At 41.3% G+C, this 22,856-nt stretch overlaps 2 protein-coding genes across 2 annotated transcripts in view; both read right to left on the minus strand.

Annotated features, from left to right (window-relative positions):
• CFDP1 (craniofacial development protein 1) overlaps positions 1-22,856 on the minus strand; it is a 154,361-nt gene that overhangs the window by 121,126 nt on the left and 10,379 nt on the right. The window contains exons 2-4 of the mRNA XM_011976807.1: positions 13,243-13,360; positions 11,123-11,342; positions 10,408-10,535 (exon numbers count right to left, since the gene is read on the minus strand). Coding sequence (XP_011832197.1) covers positions 10,408-10,535; positions 11,123-11,342; positions 13,243-13,360 — 466 coding nt within the window. The remainder of the gene's footprint in view (positions 1-10,407; positions 10,536-11,122; positions 11,343-13,242; positions 13,361-22,856) is intronic.
• On the minus strand, positions 3,260-6,694 carry LOC105537248 (eukaryotic translation initiation factor 1A, Y-chromosomal-like). Its single transcript, XM_011976812.1, has 3 exons — positions 6,679-6,694; positions 3,726-3,970; positions 3,260-3,674 (listed from the first exon to the last, which is right to left on the minus strand). The coding sequence occupies exons 1-3, from the start codon at positions 6,692-6,694 to the stop codon at positions 3,495-3,497; spliced, it is 441 nt and encodes a 146-aa protein (XP_011832202.1). The 3' UTR covers positions 3,260-3,494.

The raw sequence follows: 22,856 nt of genomic DNA on the forward strand, positions 1-22,856 counted from the left end.
TGAGGTCAGGAGTTCCAGACCAGCCTGGCAACATGGTGAAACCCTGTCTCTATTAAAACATACAAAAACTGGCTGGGCACGGTGGCTCACGCCTGTAATCTCAGCACTTTGGGAGACCATGAGGTCAGGAGATCGAGACCATCCTGGCTAACACGGTGAAACCCTGTCTCTACTAAAAATATAAAATATTAGCCAGGCGTGGTGGCGGGTGCCTATAGTCCCAGCTACTGGGGACGGTGAGGCAGGAGTATGGCGTGAATCCGGGAGGTGGAGCTTACAGTGAGCCGAGATCATGCCACTGCACTCCAGCCTGGGCAATAGAGCAACACTCCGTCTCAAAAACAAACAAACAAACAAAAATTAGCTGGGCGTGGTGGAAGGCACCTGTAATCCCAGGTTCTCGGGAGGCTAAGCCAGGAGATGTGTTTGAACCCGGAAGGCAGAGGTTGCAGTAAGCTGAGATCGTGCCATTGCACTCCAGTCTGGGTGTGACAGGGTGCGACTCTGTCTCAAAAAAATAAAAAATAAAAAGATTCACATCAAGGCAAATCACTGTGAAGTTTTAGAATGTCGGTGATAGAGAAGATGAAATCAAATGACCTAAGTGATAGCTTAAGGAAAAGTAGCCTCTATGTAATTCATGTTTGGTTTTGTTTTTTACTACCTTTATAGAAATGACAAACCTGGAAAGAGTCACCTAAGACAATCAGGTCGACATTTTCTGAAAAGTGACCTAGCTCCAAGCACTGTTAGATGTTGAACATATAAAAAAATATGGCATAACCTTTGTTTTTAAGGAGCTCACAGTTCAGCAGAACAGTCAACCATGAAAGCAGGTCATGGTAATACATGATATATAGTAAGTGGCATAAAAACAGCATGGAAAAAGTATAAACTGTGGGAGTATCTCTCATAATTTCTTAGTGCCAAAGTCCCATCTATATTCACTAGGAAACACTGGTATATTTATCTCAGGAACTTCAGTAATTGACACCAAGTAATACTAGCAGATGCTACTATTACTAGTGTTGCTAGTATGCCTAGAACAACTCCACTTTTAACAAGCAATAAGGGATTCAACTATCAAAATATCTTCACAGTTATTTTATAACTGTGAATACTTAAATTATTATAGACCACCTCTAATGCACAAGAGGGAACCCTGACAGGAAAAGGCCTATTATTAGCAATAGTTAATTCAAGTGTTCTCAGCAAAAATTCCATTTTAACTTTATTTTCACTTACTCAGAACTTCCTGAAAGTCTTTATTTGGGCAGAAACTTTCCATGACTGGCTTTTTCCAAAAGGTGAATCATTTAGGAAAGTCTGAGCTAACTGGCTCAGCTAGTTATGTGATAGGGCAGAATACAAAATACTATATTCCCCCATTCCCCTAGGTTAATAAGCTAAACATTTTTCAAGTGGGGACAAAAACAAAACGAAAAGACCAAAGCCCAAAATTTAACATTAAAATACAGTTAGAAAACCCAAGACTAACTTTGTGCTAACACTACCTTACACTTAGACCTACAAATTCCTTCCCATCATCACTAGCTCTTCTCACATTTCTTAAAGATATAGTAATGTTCTTAACTTGATACAGACACAAAAATAATTACATGAAGAAATTAAAACGTATGCTCAAATCCATACAACAAATTTGTATCTGGTTATCAATGAAAACTCAGATCTCGTAAGTCCCCTCATGAGAATTCCTTATAATGCCTAAATTTAAGTCTAAATAATTTAAGTTAAAAAAAAAAAAATCCTGTCAACATGCCCACTATTAACAGGGTTTTTTTTTTTTTTTTTTTTTGAGACAGAGTCTCGTGCTGTCGCCCAGGCTGGAGTGCAATGGCGCGATCCTGGCTCACTGCAAGCTCCGCCTCCCGGGTTCACACCATTCTCCTGCCTCAGCCTCCTGAGTAGCTGGGACTACAGGCGCACGCCACCGCGCCCGGCTAATTTTTGTATTTTTAGTAGAGACAGCGTTTCACCGTGGTCTCGATCTCCTGACCTTGTGATCCACCCACCTCGGCCTCCCAAAGTGCTGGGATTACAGGCGTGAGCCACCGCACCCAGCCGGTTTTTGTTTTCTTTAGGGGAAGGGAGTTACAGAACTTTCACTTTTCATGTTATATATCTCTGTAACGTATGAATTTTAAAGCAATAAGCATGCATCATTTTGAAATATAATGTAATTTATATGAAAAAACGTGCTTCCATACTCATTTGTTTTTTTATAGACATGGTGCTGCCCTCTCCTGGCAAATTATGAAAACAGCGAACTCCCTGAACACCCATCAAGTACATTTAAAATTACCATCCACTTGTTTTCAAACCTGAAATAGGAAATTTATGGCACAAAACTATCTTAGTATTTATTAACAAGTCCACAACATTTAATTTGACTGAAAATTTATGACTTTTTTTTGAGACAGGGTCTCACTCTGTCACCCAGGCTGGAGTTCAGTGGCACGATCTTGGCACACAGCAACCTCTGCCTCCTGGTCTCAAGGGATCCTTCTACTTCAGCCTCCCGAGTAGCTAAGACTATAGACACACACCACTTTTGTACAAATGGAGTTTCTCCACGTTGCCCAGGCTGGTCTTCAACTACTGGACTCAAGCAATCCTCCTTCCTTAGCCTCCCAAAGTGCTGGCATTACAGGCATGTGCCTCTGCGCCCAGCCTAGTGACTTCTTACAGCAACAGTTATTCACCAGCTTTTTGTACACTCTGTGTGAGGGCCACTGGTGAAGTTATAAATAAATATTTCTTAGATAGTCTACATAACACATAGAAAATAATTCAAGCCAAAAAAGACTTAACTTCAAAAAAACTTTTAAACCTATATTCCTAATGGTACATTAATATACTTTCTATATTATGTTTATAGGACTTTCAAACTATTAACAGTTTATACTGTCAGTGTTCTGTTGGTCCCCTACTGGATGGACAACTCAATAGCTTCCGGAATGATTTCAGGCAGTAAAATACATTACTAATTCATATCATCAATAATTATTTATGGGGCCAGGCGTGGTGGCTCACGTCTGTAATCCCAGCACTCTGGGGGGCCAAAGTGGGTGGATCATTTGAGGTCAGGAGTTCGAGACCAGCCTGGCCAACATGATGAAACCCCGTCTTTACTAAAAATACAAAAATCAGCCATGCGTGGTGGCACATGCCTGTAGTCCCAGCTACTTGGGAGGCTGAGGCAGGAGAATCGCTTGAACCTAGGGGGTGGAGGTTGCACTGGTCTTTTATTCCTAAGTTCCATTACATCGAAACAATAAAGTATTAATATTTAACAAGATAATTCAGGGTCATCAGCTTCCAAAGAAATAAATACTTTAAAACATTGAAAATAAATCAGTTTGCTTTCAGAAATGACACACTAAATGAATTTCTCTTCTTAACTGATGACGGCCAAAATCCCAACTGTAGAACAATCCTCAGAAAACTTGTCATGTAAAAACACTCAGTTCAATTTAGATATCATCAATGTCTTCATCGTCATCTCCAATATCATCAAATTGGATTTTATCATCATCTCCAGGACCAAATGTGTCTGTTTCATTGATTTTAGCATGCTCTGGAAGCTCGCCATATGCCTTCAGGCTTCTAGCTTCATCTGCATTGTACTTTAAAATTACATCAGCTTTGTTATCCTAATAGTCTCGTAGACCAACCAATATAATGTCTGAAGTATTTATCCAAACCTTTTTTCTCAATTTCCCTCTGATATGGCATAACCTCTTTACACCATCGAAACACAGTGCTTCCAATCGTCCATTTCCCAATATTTTGATTACCTGAGCATACTCTTGTCCATCCTCTTTAAACACCAGCTCTCTTTTTTCAGATTCATTCTCATTTTTACCCCTGCGCCTGTTTTTACCTCCTTTACCTTTATTCTTGGGCACAGCGGTGAAGACAGCCTCATGGGACCTCTTCCGACTCCTTTCTGGCGGTTACTACTACTCTAAGAGCAGGCTGACCTAAGATGCCTCAGGTGGGTGCGCACAACAGACTGGCCACGGAGCTCTCTAAAAGGCATTCTTAAGTCACAAACAATAGCATGAGCGATCTGTGCCTTAAGGACATGCTCCTGCTACAGTTAACTAGCCCAACCTATTCCTTTAATTAGGCCCATCCCTTCGTTTCCCATAAGGCATACTTTTAGTTAATCAAATATCTATAGAAACAATGCTAATGACTGGCTTGCTGTTAATAAATATGTGGGTAAATCTCTGTTCAGGGCTCTCAGCTCTGAAGGCTGTGAGATCCCTGATTTCCCACTTCACACCTCTGTATTTCTGTGTGTGTGTCTTTAATTACTCCAGTGCCACTGGGTTAGGGTCTCCCCGACCAAGCTAGTCTTGGCACCAGGTATCAGGGAGGCTGAGGTGAAAGGATCTCTTGAGCCTGGGAGATCATGGCCACGATGGGACCACTACACTCCAGTCTGGGCAACAGAGTGACACCCTGTCTCAAAAAAATTAAATAAAATATGAAAAATAAACAAATAAATAAATAGGCCAGGCGCAGTGGCTCACGCCTATAATTCCAGCACTTTGGGAGGCCAAGACGGGTGGATCACAAGGTCAGGAGTTCAAGATCAGCCTAGCCAACATGGTGAAACCCCATTTCTACTCAAAATACAAAAATTAGCTGGGCGTGGTGGCGCGCACCTGTAATCCCAGCTACCCAGGAGGCTGAGGCAGGAGAACGGCCTGAACCCGGGAGGCGTAGGTTGTGGTGAGCCGAGATCACACCACTGCACTCCAGCCTGGGTGACAGAGCAAGACTCCATCTCAAAAATAAAAAATAAATAAACAAAAATAAACAAATAAGCCGGGCGCGGTAGCTCACGCCTGTAATCCCAGCACTTTGGGAGGCTGAGGCGGAAGCATCACTTGAGGTCAGGATTTCAAAAACAACCTGGTCAACACGGTGACCATCTGTACTAAAAACACAAAAATTAGCCAGGTGTGGTGGCAGATGCCTGTAATCCCAACTCCTCGAGAGACTGAGGCAGGAGAATCACCTGAACCTGAGAGGCAGAGGTTGTAGTGAGCCGAGATCATGCCACTGCACTCAAGCTTGGACAACAGAGACTCCGTCTCAAATAGACAGACAGACAGACAGACAGACAGATAGACAGATAAACAAGCAAACAAATAAATGAAATAAAATAATTAGCTAGTTGTGGTGATGTTCACTTAGAAGGCTGTGGTGGGAGGCTGAAATGGAAGGATCACTTGAATCGGTGAGTTCAAGATTACAGTAAGCAATGATTGCACAACCGCACACCAACCTGGGTGACAGAGTGAGATAGCTCCTGTCTCTAAAAATCAAAAAATAATCCTAGTAGTTCCAGGCAAGAAAGTAATTTAACATGTTTTTCAGTAGCAAATAAATTATACAGGTAAAAATGAAAGTTAGAAAACTAGTGTTTCTATAAATTAATATGTTTCATAGAATGTTTTGAATTGTATTTTCTATTAAAAAAATATTCACACATGGCTGGGTGTGGTGGCTCACATTTGTAATCCCAGCACTTTGGGGGGCCAAGGCAGCAGGATCGCTTGAGCCCAGGAGTTCAAGAGCAGTCTGGGCAACACAGTGAGACGACATCACTACAAAACAATTTTAAAAGTCAGATGGAGGCCGGGCGCGGTGGCTCAAGCCTGTAATCCCAGCACTTTGGGAGGCCGAGACGGGCGGATCACGAGGTCAGGAGATCGAGACCATCCTGGCTAAGTGAAACCCCGTCTCTACTAAAAATACAAGAAAATTAGCCGGGCGAGGTGGCGGGCGCCTGTAGTCCCAGCTACTCGGGAGGCTGAGGCAGGAGAATGGCGTGAACCCGGGAGGCAGAGCTTGCAGTGAGCCGAGATTGCGCCACTGCACTCCAGCCTGGGGCACAGAGCAAGACTCCGTCTCAAAAAAAAAAAAAAAGTTAGATGGGCACGGGTGGCATATACCTGTAGCCCCAGTTACTCAGGAGGCTGAGGTCGGGGGAAATCAATTGAGCCTTGTAGTTAGTTGAGGCCAGCGTGAACGACAGAGCAAGACCCTGTCTCAAAAAAAAAAAAAATTCATGTATAGGAAATTCGGGCTTCCAGAATTCCTTTTTTCTTTCACTAAAATATAACTTAAATTTAATTATAACTTGACGGGATAAATTATTGAAAATGGCTACTAATGAAGCATTTAATATAAACTTTGAAAACACAGTATCACAGGCAGGGTGCAGTGGCTCACACCTGCAATCCCAGCACTTCGGGAGGCGAAGGCAAAAGGATCACTTCAGCCCAGAAGTTCGAGACCAGCCTAGGCAAAATGGTGAAACCCATCTCTACAGAAAATACAAAAATTAGCCAAGCGTGGTGGTATATGCCTGTAGTCTCACCCACTCGGGAGGCTGAGGTGGGAGAATGACTTGAGTCCTGAAGGTTGAGGCTGTAGCGAGCTGAGACTGTGTCACTGCACTCCAGCTTGGGTGACAAACAGAGACTCTCTCTCAAAAAAAAAAAAAAAAGAAAGGAAGGAAAGGAGGGAGGGAGTCTGAAGGAAGGAAGGAAGGAAGGGAGGGAGGGAGGGAGGGAAGGAGGGAAGGAAGGAAAGGAAGGAAAGGAAGGAAAGGAAACGAAACAGTACATTTTTTACTTTTATCCAGATTCATTCTGGATAAAGGCAAAAAATGAAAACTCTGAACTAAATGAAACTGCTTTAAAATGTATACTTCTGATCCCATGAAAATATCTCTGTGTTACACCCTGGCAGATCCCATGTTAAAAAAAAAAATTGTGTGAAAGATGGAATGGTGGACAGAAGGCAGGAAGGAGAAAACCAACAAAGAAATAATTTACATATAAATTATCCACCAGGAGGAGCAGAGTCATCAATACAACTTAGATTAGCAAGAAAGAAATAAGGTCTTTCATCACAATTAAAACTTTAAATATTAATATAAACAGTGGGCCGGGTGCAGTGGCTAACGCCTGTAATTCCAGCACTTTGGGAGGCCGAGGAGGGTGGATCATAAGGTCAAGATTTCAAGATGAGCCTGGTCAACTCGGTGAAACCCCATCTCTACTAAAAACACAAAAATTAGCCAGGCATGGTGGAAGGCACCTGTAATCCCAGACACTCGGGAGGCTGAAGCAAGAGAATCACTTGAACTGGGGAGGCGGAGGTTGCAGATAGCCGAGATCATGCCACTGTACTCTATCCTGGGTGACAGATCAAGACTCTATCTCAAAAAAATAATAGTAATAAAAACAAAATAGTGCTCATTCAAAGTGTGTGTCTGACATTTAATACTGAGAATTGATATTTTACTCAGCTTTTTGTTTTTTTGTTTTGAGACAGAGTCTCGCTCTGTTGCCCAGGCTGGAGTGCAGTGGTGCGATCTCGGCTTACTGCAACCTCTGCCTACCGGATTCAAGCGATTCTCCTGTCTCAGCCTCCCAAGTAGCTGGGATTACAGATGTGCACCACCACACCTGGCTAATTTTTGTATTTTTAGTAGAGATGGGGTTTCACCATGTTGCTCAGGCTGGTCTCGAACTCCTGACCTCAAGCGATCCACCCACCTTGGCCTCCCAAAGTGCTGGGATTATAGGCATGAGCCACCATGTCAGGCCAGCTTTTTGTCTTAATAACAGAATAAAAGGTAACAGTCATTCCCCGTATATTAACACTTTCAATGAACAGCCTGTATAGTTACATAATTCTTTCCTTTTTCCTGTCTGCGGTTCGTTTTGACCACATGCATTGAAATGTAATGTTATGTCTATTAAATCCTTTTTTTCCCCCCACACCTGTCGACAGAGGTTAAAAGGCCCACACTTGGAGGGGGCAGGTGGCCCCAATTATACGCACACAGTGCTGTGGTGCTGCAGCCTGAGCCCCATGGCCACAAAGAGAGGTAGTAGGGTAACTGCTGAATCTTAGTAAAACATTAGTTAACTTTTATATTTGTTTTTCTAGTAATTCCTTTGTATTGTGTTTTTAGAAAAGTACTGGTCTGCAATAGATTGAAAATTTTAAGTTGGGGTCCTTCACCATAGATAGCAATCTGCTCTAATGTTAACTTTACTGAATATGAGAGTTATACTGAAAATTTTAAGTTGGGGTCCTTCACCATAGATAGCAATCTGCTCTAATGTTAACTTTACTGAATATGAGAGTTATACTGAATGGAGAATGCCCTTGGTTGTAGAAGACATGTGCTAAAGTATTAAAGGCTGAGGTGTCACAATGTCTACAAGCAAATCTCAAATGGTTCAGCCAAAACAAAAGAAAAACCCAGATACAAATGGTGAGAGAGAGGCAATACATTAACCAGTGGTGAATCTGGATGATAGGTATGTAGGTGTTTGTTATAACACTATTCTTGCAACATTTCTATAAGTGTGACATTTTTTTCAGAAGAAGATGTCAGAGAGAAATTTTTAATAATAAAAAGTTTTGTTCCATACCATTTATAAAAGTGATAATGGCCAGGGAGAGTAGTACAACCCTGAAGTCCCAGTTACTTAAGAGGCCGAGGCTGGAGGATCGCTTGAGCCCAGGTGTTCAAGAACAGCCTAGGCAACAGAGCAAGACCCTTTCTCAAACAAAAACAAAAACAAACACAAAACAAAAAAACTGATAATGTCAATTTTTTCATAAATATACCTTCACTAGATAAATAATTGTTGAAAACATTATTTTTAAGAATAACAATTTTAGGGAAAATTGTATTTTCAGAGAGCCTACAGGTCTAATTAATTACTGCCAATGAAAATCAATGTGACCGCCTATAAATTTATTGATTGGCACTTTCTCTGTTCTCATTTAGTTCTAAATTACAAATCTGCTATTTTCACATAATAAAATTGAAATAAATGGGGGAGGGGAAATTAGAGGTATGTGGCTCTTACCTAACAATCGGGAGGCTAACCTGGTCAAGGCATTAAGCCCCTACTTAACCTATGGTAAATAAACCTTATTACTCAATCAAAAAAATATCATTAAGGTAAGAAAATAATATTGAGGCAGGGCACGGTGGCTCACACCTATAATCTCAGCACTTTGTGAGGCCGAGGCAGGTGGATTACGAGGTCAGGAGTTCAAGACCAGCCTGGCCAACATGGTGAAACCCCGTCTCTACAAAAACTACAAAAAAATGGCCAGGCACTGTGGCTCACGCCTGTAATCCCAGCACTTTGGGAGGCTGAGGGGGGCGGATCACTTGAGGTCAGGAGAGCCAAGATCATCCTAACACAGTGAAACCCCATTTCTACTAAAAATATAAAAAAATTAGCAGGGCATGGTGGCAAGCACCTGTAGTCCCAGCTACTCGGGAGGCTGAGGCAGGAGAATGGCGTGAACCCGGGAGGTGGAGCTTGCAGTGAGCCGAGATAGCGCCACGAGCCAAGATCGCACCATTGCACTCTAGCTTGGGCGACAGAGCAAGACTCTGTCTCCAAAAAAAAAAAAAAAAAAAAAAGGCCGGGCGTGGCGGCTCATGCCTGTAATCCTAGCACTTCGGGAGGCCGAGACAGGTGGATCACCTGAGGTCAGGGGTTCAAGACCAGCCTGGCCAACATGGCGAAACCCCATCTCTACTAAAAACACAAAAATTAGCTGGGCATGGTGGCACACGCCTGCAATCCCAGCTACTCGAGAGGCTGAGGAAGGAGAACTGCTTGAACCTGGGAGGTGGAGATTGCAATGAGCTGAGATCGCACCCTGCATTCCAGCCTGGGCAACAGAAGTGAAACTCCATCTAAAAAAACACAAAAACAAAAACAAAACAAAACAAAAAAACTACAAAAAAATTAGCTGGGTATAGTGGCGTGTGCCTGTAATCCCAGCTACTCGGGAGGCTAAGGCAGGAGAATTGCTTGAAATGGGATACGGGAGGCGGAGATTGCAGTGAGCCGAGATCATGCCACTGCATTCTAGCCTGGGCTACAGAGCAAGACTCCGTTTCAGAAAAAGAAAATAATACTGAAACCAAATTTGTCTCCTTGCATTTTCTTATCTGATTTCAGGCTTCAATGGGGCTCAGATTGCAGTCAAGGAAAGTAATAAAGGGAAACATGACTTACCAAAAGTCACAAAACACGGCAATGATCAAGTGGAACAAAATACTTAACTCTTATATTCCCTTGCTTCTGTTCAGCTGACCACTTCGTAAAGCTCAAAAACTACACTGCTATATGTGAAAGGACCTTTCTCATGCTCCCTGATAATTTATAGAGCCAGTTTTCCTTGAGTTCAAATATAACTCTCCCAAAATATTATGATGGATTGAAATGAGGATAGATGGCTAACACCAGTTAGAGAGAGATGCTCACACTAGTTTCAAAGTTTGTGAAACTTGGAAAAGTTTGTGAAACTTACCGTACTTCTTCACCAGCAAAATCAAACACCTTGGTGATTTTAACTTTTTCTGTTTCTTTAGGTTTCTCTAGCTCTTCTGCTTTTACCAACAATTTACTTGAACTTGTCTCTTCAGTCTCCTCTCCTTTCTACAAAAAAAAACAAGAAACGTAATCAGTTTCACCAAAAGATGAACCATATTGTTTATAGCTACTTTTTATTATTTTTTTTCTTTGAGACAGTGTCTCACTCTGTTGCCCAAGCTGGAGCGCAGTAACACAATCTTGGCTCACCGCAACCTTCCCACCTCCCAGGTTAAAGCGATTCTCCTTGCCTCAGCGTCCAAAGTAGCTGGGATTATAGGCAACCACCACCACACCCAACTAATTTTTGTATTTTTAGTAGAGACAGGGTTTCGCCATGTTGACCAGGCTGGTCTCAAACTCCTGACCTCAAATGATCCACTTGCCTCAGCCTCCCAAAGTGCTGGGATTGTTGGCGTGTGCCACTGCACTCAGCCTATAGTTACTCTTAAATGTTTCATCTCTAATTAGTTAAAGGCCTATTGGAAATTTATATGATTGGAGAAGCTTATTCTCCTACCATAGGAAATGCTTTGCTTTTCACTTAGTACAACTGTTAACAAAAGGCATCTGGTCGATTTCCGTAGGCTTCAAATGTCAGTAATGTAGGGTATTTCTGGAGAGGCATTCACCTTATTAATCTCTCAACTTACCTTAACTTGTGTACTTGGGGGCACTTTTGATTTTGGTCCCACATCATTGAGGAAGCTGGCCCACAGTTCGTCCTCCTTCTTTTTCCTTGCATCCTCTGATCCAATGGCTTTTTCCTGCTCTGCAGCTTCATCTTCCTCCTCACTACTGCTTCCCTCAGATTCTGAATTGGCATCCTCCTCTTCCTCTTCTTCTAATGAGAGGCCACCTTGTTTTCTCTTCCTAATCACCAACAGCCACAGGCAAAAGGAAAGACAGACAGCGCAAAATGATTTCAGTTATCCCTCTCCCAATCCTAAACACAATCTTGTAAACCCGAGAACATTTTAAATTCTGGGACTACTGATTAATGAGTAGAAGAGGTGAGTGGAAGAAGTAAGTTGAAATTTTGTAGAAGAAAAAAAAAAAATTTGAAAAAAAAAAAAAAAAAAGAACTGAGCTCTTATTGCTAACTTTTCTCCAGTCATTTAAAATCAAAGTATGGCGTTCTCCTTCTAAATCAGGACCAGCTGTTTTCACAAAGAAAACATCCAAATCACCTAATCACATAATTAATCTGCCCGGGAGGAACATTCTAAGAACATACTTTATGTGCCAGATATTGTTGACTTTTTAAAGCTACTCCATTTGTAGAACAAGTTCTATTGAGAAGAGCCTCAACTTTATTTGCACTATTTCTTCCAAGAGTTCTCAAGGAAAAAGAAAAAAATCCATGTTTCTACCCACTTTCGGAAGACATGAGAGCTGGAATACAGAAAAATTCAAGGACAGGCCAGGCGAGGTGGCTCACGCCTGTAATCCCAGCACTCTGGGAGGCCAAGGCCCACACAGATATTCCACTACCTTTTTTCTCTTTTTCTTCATATAAACTTTCATCACATCAAGATGAGACAAGGTCAGCACTTCAAGACCAGCCTGGCCAACATGGTGAAACTCCGTCTCTACTAAAAATACAAAAATTAGCCAGACATGTTGGCGGGTGCCTATAATCCCAGCTACTCAGCGGCTGAGGCAGGGAATTGAACCCAGGAGGCGGAAGTTGCAGTGAACAGAGATCACACCACTGCACTCCACCCTGGGCAACAGAGCGAGACTCTGTCTCAAAAAAAAAAAAAAAAATTCAAGAACAAAAAAACTGGGCCCAAGACTTATAAGAGTACATTGCTTCTTAGACTATTTTGACTTTAGGCGAATCCATCTAATATCTACAATTCTTTTTTCCTTTTCATAAATGATAATCTGCTTTTTGCTTCAATGCCCAGGAAGATAGAAACACCCAAGTGAGGTAAAAGACTTCTATGGAAGATGCCCTTATCTAAGTTAAATAGCCTGTCAGAATTTTCATAATTTTCATGGGAACATAAGCCCATACCAGGCCTATGTGAGGCAATTTGCTAAATCTGTATTTTTTAAATTTAATTGCATATATAACCTTAGATCAAACAATTCCACTTCTAAATGTTTCATTTACAGATATATTTATACATGTATACATTATATACATTTATGTATTTATGTATACTTTGTATACATGTATAAAAAGAATATTCACTGCAGTCTTGTTTGTTGTAGTAAAGACTAGATACAATCTAAACATCCCTAAATACAGGAAAGCCTAAATAAAGTAAGGCCTATTCATATACTGTAATACTATGTAAAAGAGGAGATACTGCCATGGTACCATCTCTGAGATGTGAAATAAAGAGAAATGAAAATGAGAAAATGAGTATGCTACTATTTATATTTTTTTCTTAAAAAAAAGGAAGAAAGAAAATATAGACATATATGCTTTTACATGCACAGACTATCTCTGGTAGCATAGTTCTTCTGAGGCAAAGCAACAAGGGCTAGGAACAGGGTAAACATCTTTTTAGGGACTGAATTTTCTGTTTTAACCATATATACATATTACCTATAAACATGTTTTTTACATTAAAGCTCAAAATGTTTAAAGCTTTCCAGAGACCAAGAAGTTAATCCTAAAATAACAGCAAATGTTTCCCTCAAAGAGAAAAGGATTAGAAACTCTGGCTTCATTAAATCTATCACCAGATAAATCTTAGCAATCAGGATGGTTGTGACAATAGCCCCTAACTTCTAAGGGCCTTGAGGGCAGCATCACCTGGCTGGAATGCTCTGGGCCTTTCTTTTTTTCCCTTGGGTTTTCTGTGTCTGCTCTTCACCATCCACTTCATCTTCCTTCACTAATTCATTTACATCATCTTCACTATACTCTCCACCTGAAATCACATTAACAGGGTGATCAGACAGGAATAAAGGTTTTCACATCAAGATGAGACACTTTCATCAATACAAGCTTTCACACCAAGACATTTTCATTAAGAAAAAGTGAATTTTCCCCTATTCTTCCATTCGTCACCTAACGAAAACATCATTTCCTTGGGGAAGTCTTCTCTGCCCCTGAAGACTACCCTATGTTCTTCTATCCTAGGCTTGCATGGCAGTCTCTATTTCCGCTCCATAACTCATCCCACTTATATTTAATGTTGGTAATTTCTGCTGTGCTTTATATACTCCAAGAGGACATAAACCCTGTTCAACTTGACTTTTAAGTATTTGCTGAATGAATGAGTGAATGAACAGAAATTCCAATTCTACTAACGTGTTTCTCAAAGAAGATGCACTACCTCATCTTGAGTATCTTTCAAATCTAATTTAAAAAACACTTTGTCTTCTCAATAAAAGAGGTTTAAAAGGAAACCTAAAGACTTCCAGTTAAACATAGCAGAAAGAACAAAAACACCCATGTCCCATCTTCAGACACTGACATTCAAGGGTCCCCAACAAAAGAGTGTCGCTTGGATGTCTGACCACATGCTGTGGTACCAGTCAATAAACCAAACCTGCCCACACAGAGATTCCACTACCTTTTTCCTCTTTTACTTCATATAAACTTTCATTTGAAGTGTACACACCAAAAAGCACACAAATCTAATATGTAGTTCAATGGAATGACACACAGTGAACACGCTTGCATAACCAGGGCCCCAGCTTGAGGAACTGAACATTATCAGCATCCCAGAAGGCCCCTTGTGCTCCCTTCCAGTCACTAACCACTAATCTACCCTTAAAGGGAACCAATATCCTGACTTCTAACGTCACGGGTTAGTTTTGCCAGCTTTTCAACTTTCAACAGGAGCCTGCAGTGTGTACTCTTCTGTGTCTGGCTTCTTTTATTCAACATTTTGTTTGTGAAAGTCATCCACATTGTGGCAATGTAGCTGTAGTTTATTCATTCTCACTCCTAAATAGTAAATAGTATTTCATTGTATGACTATACCATCATCTGTTTATTCATTCTCCTGTTGATGCACAACTAGGTTGTTTCCAGTTTGGAGTCATTACAAACAGTACTGTTTTGATACTCCTGTACAACCAATCAGCTTTATTTATTTATTTATTGAGACGCAGTCTCGCTCTGTCACCCAGGCTGGAGTGCAGTGGCGCGACCTCAGCTCACTGCAACCTCTGCCTCCCAGGTTCAAGTGATTCTCCTGCCTTGGCCTCCTGAGCAGCTGAGATAACAGGAGTGCACCACCATATACAGCTGATTTTTATATTTTTAGTAGAGATGGGGTTTTACCATGTTGGCCAGGCTGGTCTGGAACTCCCAACCTCAGGTGATCCGCCCGCCTTGGCCTCCCAAAGTGCTGGGATTACAGACATGAGCCACCACACGTGTCCTACAATCAACTTTTAAATACTTCACTCATAACGTACCAAGGACCACCAAACACTTGAGAAAAGCCTCCAATATGAAAGGCAAGATTCAAGATAAACAGAAAGGAATTCAGAGGAAACAAAATTAGTGCAGAAAGAGGGGGTGGGGAGGGGGACAGACTAAAAACTTAAGAAAAAGGCTTTGTAACTACTATCCTTAAAGAGATAAGAGAAACTGTGGTATCCATGGAATAAAAATAAGACTTTTAAAATAATTAAGAAAAACAACAAACAAAAAAGCTCGTGAAAACTAAAGCAATAATAAAAGAAATTAAAAAAAAAAAAAAGACCAGTGGCTCACGCCTATAATCTCAGCCTTTTGGTAGGCCAAGGCAGGTGGTTAACCTGAGCCCAGGAGTTCAAGACCAGCCTGGCCAACTATGAAACCCTCTCTCTACAAAAAAATACAAAAATTAGCTGGGCCTGGTGGTACACACCTCTAGTCTAAGCTACTCAGGAGGCTGAGGTAGAAAGATCACTTGAGCCTGGGAGGTCAAGGCTGGAGTGAGCCAAGATCACACCACTGCACTTCAGCCTGGGTAATAAAGCAAGATCCTGTCTCAAAAACATAAATACATAAATTCAAATTTTTTTAAAGGCAATCAGAAGGAGCCAGCTGTGTGAAAATCTGGAGAATGAGCATTTGAGGCTGAGGTGGAAACAATCAATATCCAAAATGGAATTCTGTTTGATATCCCAAACACCAAGGACTAAGTGACAGTGTTTCATGAAGAGAGCAGTGAGTTCCTGGTTAAGACAGCAGTCTGAACACACAAATGTTAATTTTACTTCCTCCTGAACCTCAAGTAAAATCATCAGCACAAGGCCGGGCACAGTGGCTCATACCTGTAATCCCAGCACTTTGGGAACCCAAGGAGAGCGGATCACTTGAGGCCAGGAGTTCAACACCAGCCTGGGCAACATGCTGAAATTCCATCTCTACCAAAAATACAAAAAATTGGCCAGGCATGGTGGCGTGTTCCCGTAATCCCAGCAACTCAGCAGGCTGAGGCAGGAGAATTCCTTGAACCCAGGAGGCAGAGTGTGCAGTGAGCCAAGATGGCACCACTGCACTCCAGCCTGGGCGACAGAGTGAGATTCTGTCTCAAAAAAAAAAAAAATTAAGCAGCACAAAAGGACTTTTGAAACATGTAAACCTACAATGCTGGAAAGAAATGGAAAGGAGACAACAGCAACACATCTCCGGAACCTGGAGAGTAAGCAGCAATTGCTTACAGACTTAGGGAAAGAAAAAGCCTAAGTTGATATGCAACGCAAAATCCTCAAAAGGCACTGGGACCAGAGGTAAAGGTGAGTTTCCCCAAATCAGGGGAAAGCTGTAAGAGAGGCAGTTGGCTCTCCACAGGTCTAAGCCATGGGCAACTAGTTCTACCACAGCACCCACCCCTAGCCCCCACCCCCAAGCAAAATCTGAAGGTTGTATCCTGGAGGAGTGTGGATGAGGGAATGCCAAGCATAGTTGGAGGACATATAGGTACTTTAAGGAAATCAGGAATATTAAGTGACCAACATAAATACTAAGGCTAAATACTAAGATTCCCAGAACTACTACCCTTTCCTTACACAGCTAGTTTTGCTTGCTACTCACATTTTGAAACTGTATTTAGGTAGGTGGTAAATCTATAAAGAAAAGCAAGGCAGCTGGGCGCGGTGGCTCAAGCCTGTAATCCCAGCACTTTGGGAGGCCGAGGCAGGCGGATCACGAAGTCAGGAGATCGAGACCATCCTGGCTAACATGATGAAACCCTGTCTCTACTAAGAAATACAAAAAATTAGCCGGGCATGGTGGCGGACACCTGTAGTCCTAGCTACTTGGGTGGCTGAGGCAGGAGAATGGCATGAACCTGGGAAGCGGAGCTTGCAGTGAGCCGAGACCGCACCACTGCACTCCAGCCTGGGCGACAGAGTAGACCCCATCTCAAAAAAAAAAAGAAAAGAAAAGCAAGGCACATGTCAATGTCAACAGTACAAATATTCTAGTTATTAAACTGGGTGGTAGGTACATAAATATCATTTGATTAGTATTCTTTAAACTGTACATGTGATACTCTGCCATATATATATACACATATATATATACACACACACACATATATATATATTTCACATTTTTATAAATATAAGAAAAGCTCAGAGCTGGGCAAGGTGGCTCATGCCTGTAATCCCAGCACTTTGTGGGGCCAAGATAGGTGGATTTCTTGAGCTCCGGAGTTGGAGACCAGCCAGGGCAACATGGTGAAACCCTGTCTCCACAAAAAATACAAAAATTCAAAAATTAGCCAGGCCTGCTGAACTGTGCCTGTAGTTCCAGCTACCTGGAAGGCTGAAGTGAAAGGACTGATTAAGCCCGGGAGGCTGAGGTAGCAGTGAGCCATGTTTTCATCACTGTACTCCAGCCTGGGTGACAAAATGAAACCCTGTCTCAAAAAATAAATAAATAAATAAAAATAAAGAAAAAACTCAGGGCCAGGCACAGTGGCTCATGCCTGTAATTCCAACACTCTGGGAGGCTGAGGTGGAAGGACTGCTTGAGCCCAGCAGTTTGAGACCAGGCTGGGCAACAAAGTGAGACCCTATAACTACAAAAAATTTTTAAACATTAGCCAGGCACGGTGGGCATGCCTATGGTCCCCACTACTTGGGAGGCTGAGGGGAGGATCACTTGAACCCAGGAGGTCAAGGCTGAAGTGAGCCATGAACATGCTACTGCATTCCAGCCTGGGTCACAGAATGAGACCCTGTCTCAAAAACAAAAACAAAAACAAAAACCACCCCAAAATACAAAGAAACACAAATGTATTTACCTTTTTATCCAGCAGTCCCACTTTTATCCCAGAATATATAATAGGTTATTCACTCAGCACTGTTTGTAATAGCAAAAAGTAGAAACAGCTCAAGTTGTCTCACAGTAAGTGACTGGCTGAAAAGACTATGGTCCATCTAAAGAATGGAATACCACAGTCATTACAATGCAATGTGTAGAATTTCTATGTATTTACCTCCAAGACATACTCTTAAGTTAAAGAGAAAAAAAAGGAGAGGAAAAGCAAAAGAACAATGTATGAAATATGTCAGCTTTGGATGAGGAAAAAGGAAGAATTAAGAATATACTTATATTTGTTTGTACACGGAAAAAGCGACACTAGAAGGATAAACAAGAAACTAATAAAAACAGCTCCTTATAAGGGTCAGGATAAAACAGAGTAGAAGCAAGAGTTCACTATGTTTATCTCTCTACAGAACTTTGAAAATCCCTTAAATTCAAAAGTTTGAATAAATAAACATAACTGTATACCAAAATAACATAACCACATAAACAAAAGATTCCCAGGACTTTAAAAACAGTATTCTGACTATACATCTTCATCAAGATGCATTCCAAAGACAAAAAAAAGTTCTACTCTGTGTAGTAACATCAATGTTGGTATTTTGAAACTATTTCCTTTATATCATAGGTTAAAGCAAGTAATCAATCATGTTAGGAATCTAGATCTTCAGAATAAGAGAAATGACACAATTGTAAAATCAAAGAAATAGGCCGGGAGTGGTGACTCACGTCTGTAATCCCAGCACTTCAGGAGGCTGAGGTAGGTGGATCACTTGAGGTCAGGAGTTCTAGACCAGCCTGGCCAACATGGCAAAACCCCATCTCTACTAAAAATACAAAAATTACCAGCCGGTCACAGTGGCTCACGCCTGTAATCCCAGTACTTTGGGAGGCCTAGGCAGGCGGGTCACAAGGTCAGGAGTTCGAGACCAGCCTGGTCAGTATGGTGAAACCCCATCTCTACTAAAAATACAAAAAAAAAAAAAAAAAATTAGTTGGGCGTGGTGGTGTGCCTGTAATCCCAGCTACTTGGAAGGCTGAGGTAGGAGAATCGCTTGAACCTAGGAGATGGAGGTGGCGGCAAGCTGAGATCACGCCACTGCACTCTAGCCTGGGCAACAAGGCTAGACTCCATCTCAACAAGGCAAAACTCCATCTCAAAAAAAAAAAAAAAAAAAAAAAATTATCAGGCATGGTGGTGCACACCTGTAATCCCAGCTACTCAGGAGGCTGAGGCAAGAGAACTGCTTGAACCCGCGAGACAGAGGTTACAGTAGGTCAAGATCACACCACTGCACTCCAACCTGGGCAACAGAGCAAGACTCCATCTCAAAAATAAATAAAATTAAATAAGTGAAAACGCAGATGTTAAATTAAAGGCCGGGCATGGTGGTTCATGCCTGTAATCCAAGCACTTTGGGAGGCCAAGGCTGGCAGATCGTCTGAAGTCAGGAATTCAAGACCAGCCTGGCCAACATGGTGAAACCCCATCTCTACTAAAAATACACAATTAGTTGGGTGTGGTGATGTATGCTTGTAAGTCCAGCTACTCGGGGGGGCTGAGGCAGGAGAATCACTTGAACCTGGGAGACGGAGGTTGCAATGAGCTGAGACGCATCATTGCACTCCAGCCTGGACAAGAAGAGTGAAACTCCATCTCAAAAAAAAAAAAAAGAATTAAAAATATCAATATGAACTCGAACCCTTTTTAAGATAAATATTTCCTAGTTTTGTCCACTAGACAAATGGCATACAAACTACATCATTCTGGTAACATCGAGCATCTCTAAAGTTCAAAGTTGAGACCATTTACCACAAGAAGGCTCCCTGAGGAAAAAAACTCATTTCAGGTCTGAGGCAAAGAAAGCACACGGTAAAACCAGACATTTTTCTGTGCCAGAAAGCCAGGAAGCTATTTAAAAATAATAGATCAAGGCCAGGTGCAGTGGCTCATGCCTGTAATCCCACAACTGTAGGAGGCCAAGGTGGCTGAGTATGGGGCGGGGGAATGCTTGACCCCATGAGTTTGAAACCAGGCTGGGCAACAGAGGAAGAGCCTGTTTCTACAGAGATTTTTTAAAAATTAGCCAGGCATAGTGGCACACACCTGTAGTTCCCATCTACTGGGGAGCCTGAGGCAGGAGGATCACTTGAGCCCAGGAACTGAAGGCTACAGTAAGCAAGACGCTGACTCACAAAAAATAAATAATAATAAAAAAGATCAAATTAAAAGCACACAGGATCCAGCTTGAAAGAGCTCCTACTGGCCAAAGCAGTGAAGACTTGAACATTAAAACAGGTAATTGTTAGAAAATGAAAACACACTGAATCAATAAAAATCTGTGAGCCCCTCATGATATTAAAAGACAGAAAAAAAAAATTGTACCATTTTAGACTGCTATTAAAAATTACTACCTATTTTGAAAATTGTAATTAAGGGAAAAGAATTAAACATTTATACTGTTCCAATTGATAAAGGAAAGCTACACTTTACAGAAAAATGTCAACTAATAAATATAGAAGAACACAGAATTAGAAAAACATTTCTCAAACTCTAATGACAGTAGTAGTTCAGGCAAGGGTTATCAAGTGATGTCAAAAAGCCATATAAGAAGCTGGGTGTGCCAGAGGCGTGTGAACCAGAGCAACTCTATCCTGAATAGCGACTGGATAAAATGAAGTTGAAACCTGCTGGGATGCATTCCCAGGAGGTTAAGGTATTCTAAGTCACAGGGTAAGCTAGAAGGTTGGCACAAGATACAGGTCATAAAGACCTTGCTAATATAACAGCCTGCTGTAAAGAAGCCAGCTAAAACCCACCAAAACCAGCGCCATGACAGCTTACAAATGCCATGGCAATGTCAGGAAGTTACTCTAAATGGTCTGAAAAGGGGAGGCATGAATAATCCATCCCTTGTTTAGCATATAATCAAGAAATAACCATAAAAATGGACAACCAGCAGCCCTTGGGTCTGCTCTGTCTATGGAGTAGATATTCTTTATTCCTCTACTTTCTTAATAAACTTGTTTACTTTTCCATATGGATTTCCCTTGAATTCTTTCTTGTTCAAGATCTAAGAACCCTCTCTTGGGGTCTGGATCTGGACCCCCTTTCAGGTTAACAGGTAGTCTCAGCTGCCTGAGAGGCTCTCTTGAGCTCAGGAATTTGAGTCCAGACTGAACAACACAGTGAGACCTCCAACTCAACAACAACAAAAAAAATTAAAAAGCAATTTAAGTTTTAACCATTAAGTATACTGTCACATGGAATACTTTCCAGTTCTAAAAGTTCCAAAGGAAAAAACAAGTATACAACATAGGAATCAGACAGACTGTCATCACCCTGATTTAGTAGTCACCACTATAGTTATCAGTCTGCTAGTATGTCTTCTGACGCTATTCAAACATCAGACATCCATTGATAATGCATTCTAGCCAAAATATTTCATTGGAACCCATCGAGCATTTAGATCTAACTTCTGATTTATAGAGAACTAAAGGAACAACTAAAACAACACCATGAGAGAATAACTAGACAAATCCAAGAGGTGAGATATGCTGCAGGACGTATGGCTTGATCTTTTCAGCAATCTATGTCACTATAGACAGGGGAGTGTGCTAGATTAAAAGAGACTCAAGGATGGAACAACTGGATAATATGTGTAGTCTTGAATTCAACTGTGATTTGAACACACAAGCTATAACCATTTTGGAAAATTTGAGTATGATCTGTATGTAAGATAAAACATTTACTAAAATAAATGGGTAGAGACTGTCCTCTGAAAAGAGCAGGTTGAAAAGTGATGTGAGTAAACACAATTGCAGGCTGAGGAAAAAATACAAATATCTATACCTAGGTGTACAAAAAAAATCAGAGTGAGTATTCGCTAAGGGATTGACACTGATGGTCTCTAGGTAGTTCAACTGTAATTATTTTTATATTTAACTGCATTTTCTAATTTTGTACAAAGCTCTGCACTAGTTTTGAAAACTTTTGCCTGTTTTCATCATAAAAACAGGCAAATGTTGTAGACAGTTCAGACAAGTAGATGCACAAGGCTCTGGATCTTAAACATGTAAAAAGATGCTTAATCTCATTAATAATGAGACAGCCATGTGGGAGGGGGTCTCCAGAGAGTCCCCAGCCAGCCAGCAGACTGGGAGGAATGCGCCCTGGGGTGGAGCCACAGAGGTTCCTGCTCTTTGTAGCGGGAAGGAGCCTGGCCCCTCTTCTTCCTGTGTGGAACCTGGGATTCAAAGCTGTGAGGCAGGAAGCGCAGCGGCAGGAATTCTAGCCTCGCAGAGTCCGTTTCCCCTTTTTTCCCTTGTCACCCAATAAAATCCTGTTTTATTCACGCTTCAAATTATCTGCGAGCCTAAATTATCGTGGCTGTGAGACAAGGATTCCATCTTTAGCTAAACTATGGAAAAGTCCTGCAACAATAAGAGATAAGCAAATTTTAAATTATATACACAAAACCCCCCAAAAACTCAAGATCAAATTCCATGCAGTTACTATGAGGGGGAAAAAAGACAGTAAGAAGCAGAATAACATCCCTGCAGACAATGTAGGCACAAAAGGAACAAATCTTGTCCAAAGACTCAGCACTTCCAATCACCTTTTTAGTGCCCCAAACGTAAATATGAGCCAAACCAGCTAAGAATCACTATAAATCTGAGAAAGCCTCTTACATAATAAAACCCTAAACAAGCATACAGGGTGAATAAAAAATCACCCTAGAAGAAACAAAGACTATATTTCCTCATTTTACGAGGCTTGCATTATCTGATACTAAAACCACACAAGGAAATTACCAGAAAACTACAATCAATATCCCTCATAAACATAGATGCAAAAATCCTCAGCAAAATACAGCTGTCCCTCCATATTTCTGGGGAATTGGTTCCAAGATCTCCCCCACCCCAAACCAAAACCCACAGATGTTCAAGTCCCTGATATAAAATGATGTCATATTTACATATAATCTAGCATACTTTAAGTCATCTCTAGATTACTTACAACACCTAATATAACGTAAGTGCTATATGAATAGCTGTTCTACTGTATTGTTTAGGAAATAATGACAAGGAAAAGTTTGTACACATTCAGTACAGATATAACCACCCATTTTTTCCCCAAATATTTT

Source organism: Mandrillus leucophaeus, unplaced genomic scaffold (assembly GCF_000951045.1).
Source record: "Mandrillus leucophaeus isolate KB7577 unplaced genomic scaffold, Mleu.le_1.0 Scaffold17, whole genome shotgun sequence".
In the NCBI taxonomy this organism is placed as follows: domain Eukaryota; kingdom Metazoa; phylum Chordata; class Mammalia; order Primates; family Cercopithecidae; genus Mandrillus; species Mandrillus leucophaeus.

Excerpts from the sequence above, each read along its gene's own strand:
- LOC105537248 (XM_011976812.1), bottom strand. Across the intron at positions 3,675-3,725 it reads GAGGGAAATTGAGAAAAAAG|GATAACAAAGCTGATGTAAT; the intron begins GTTTGGATAAAT and ends CGAGACTATTAG.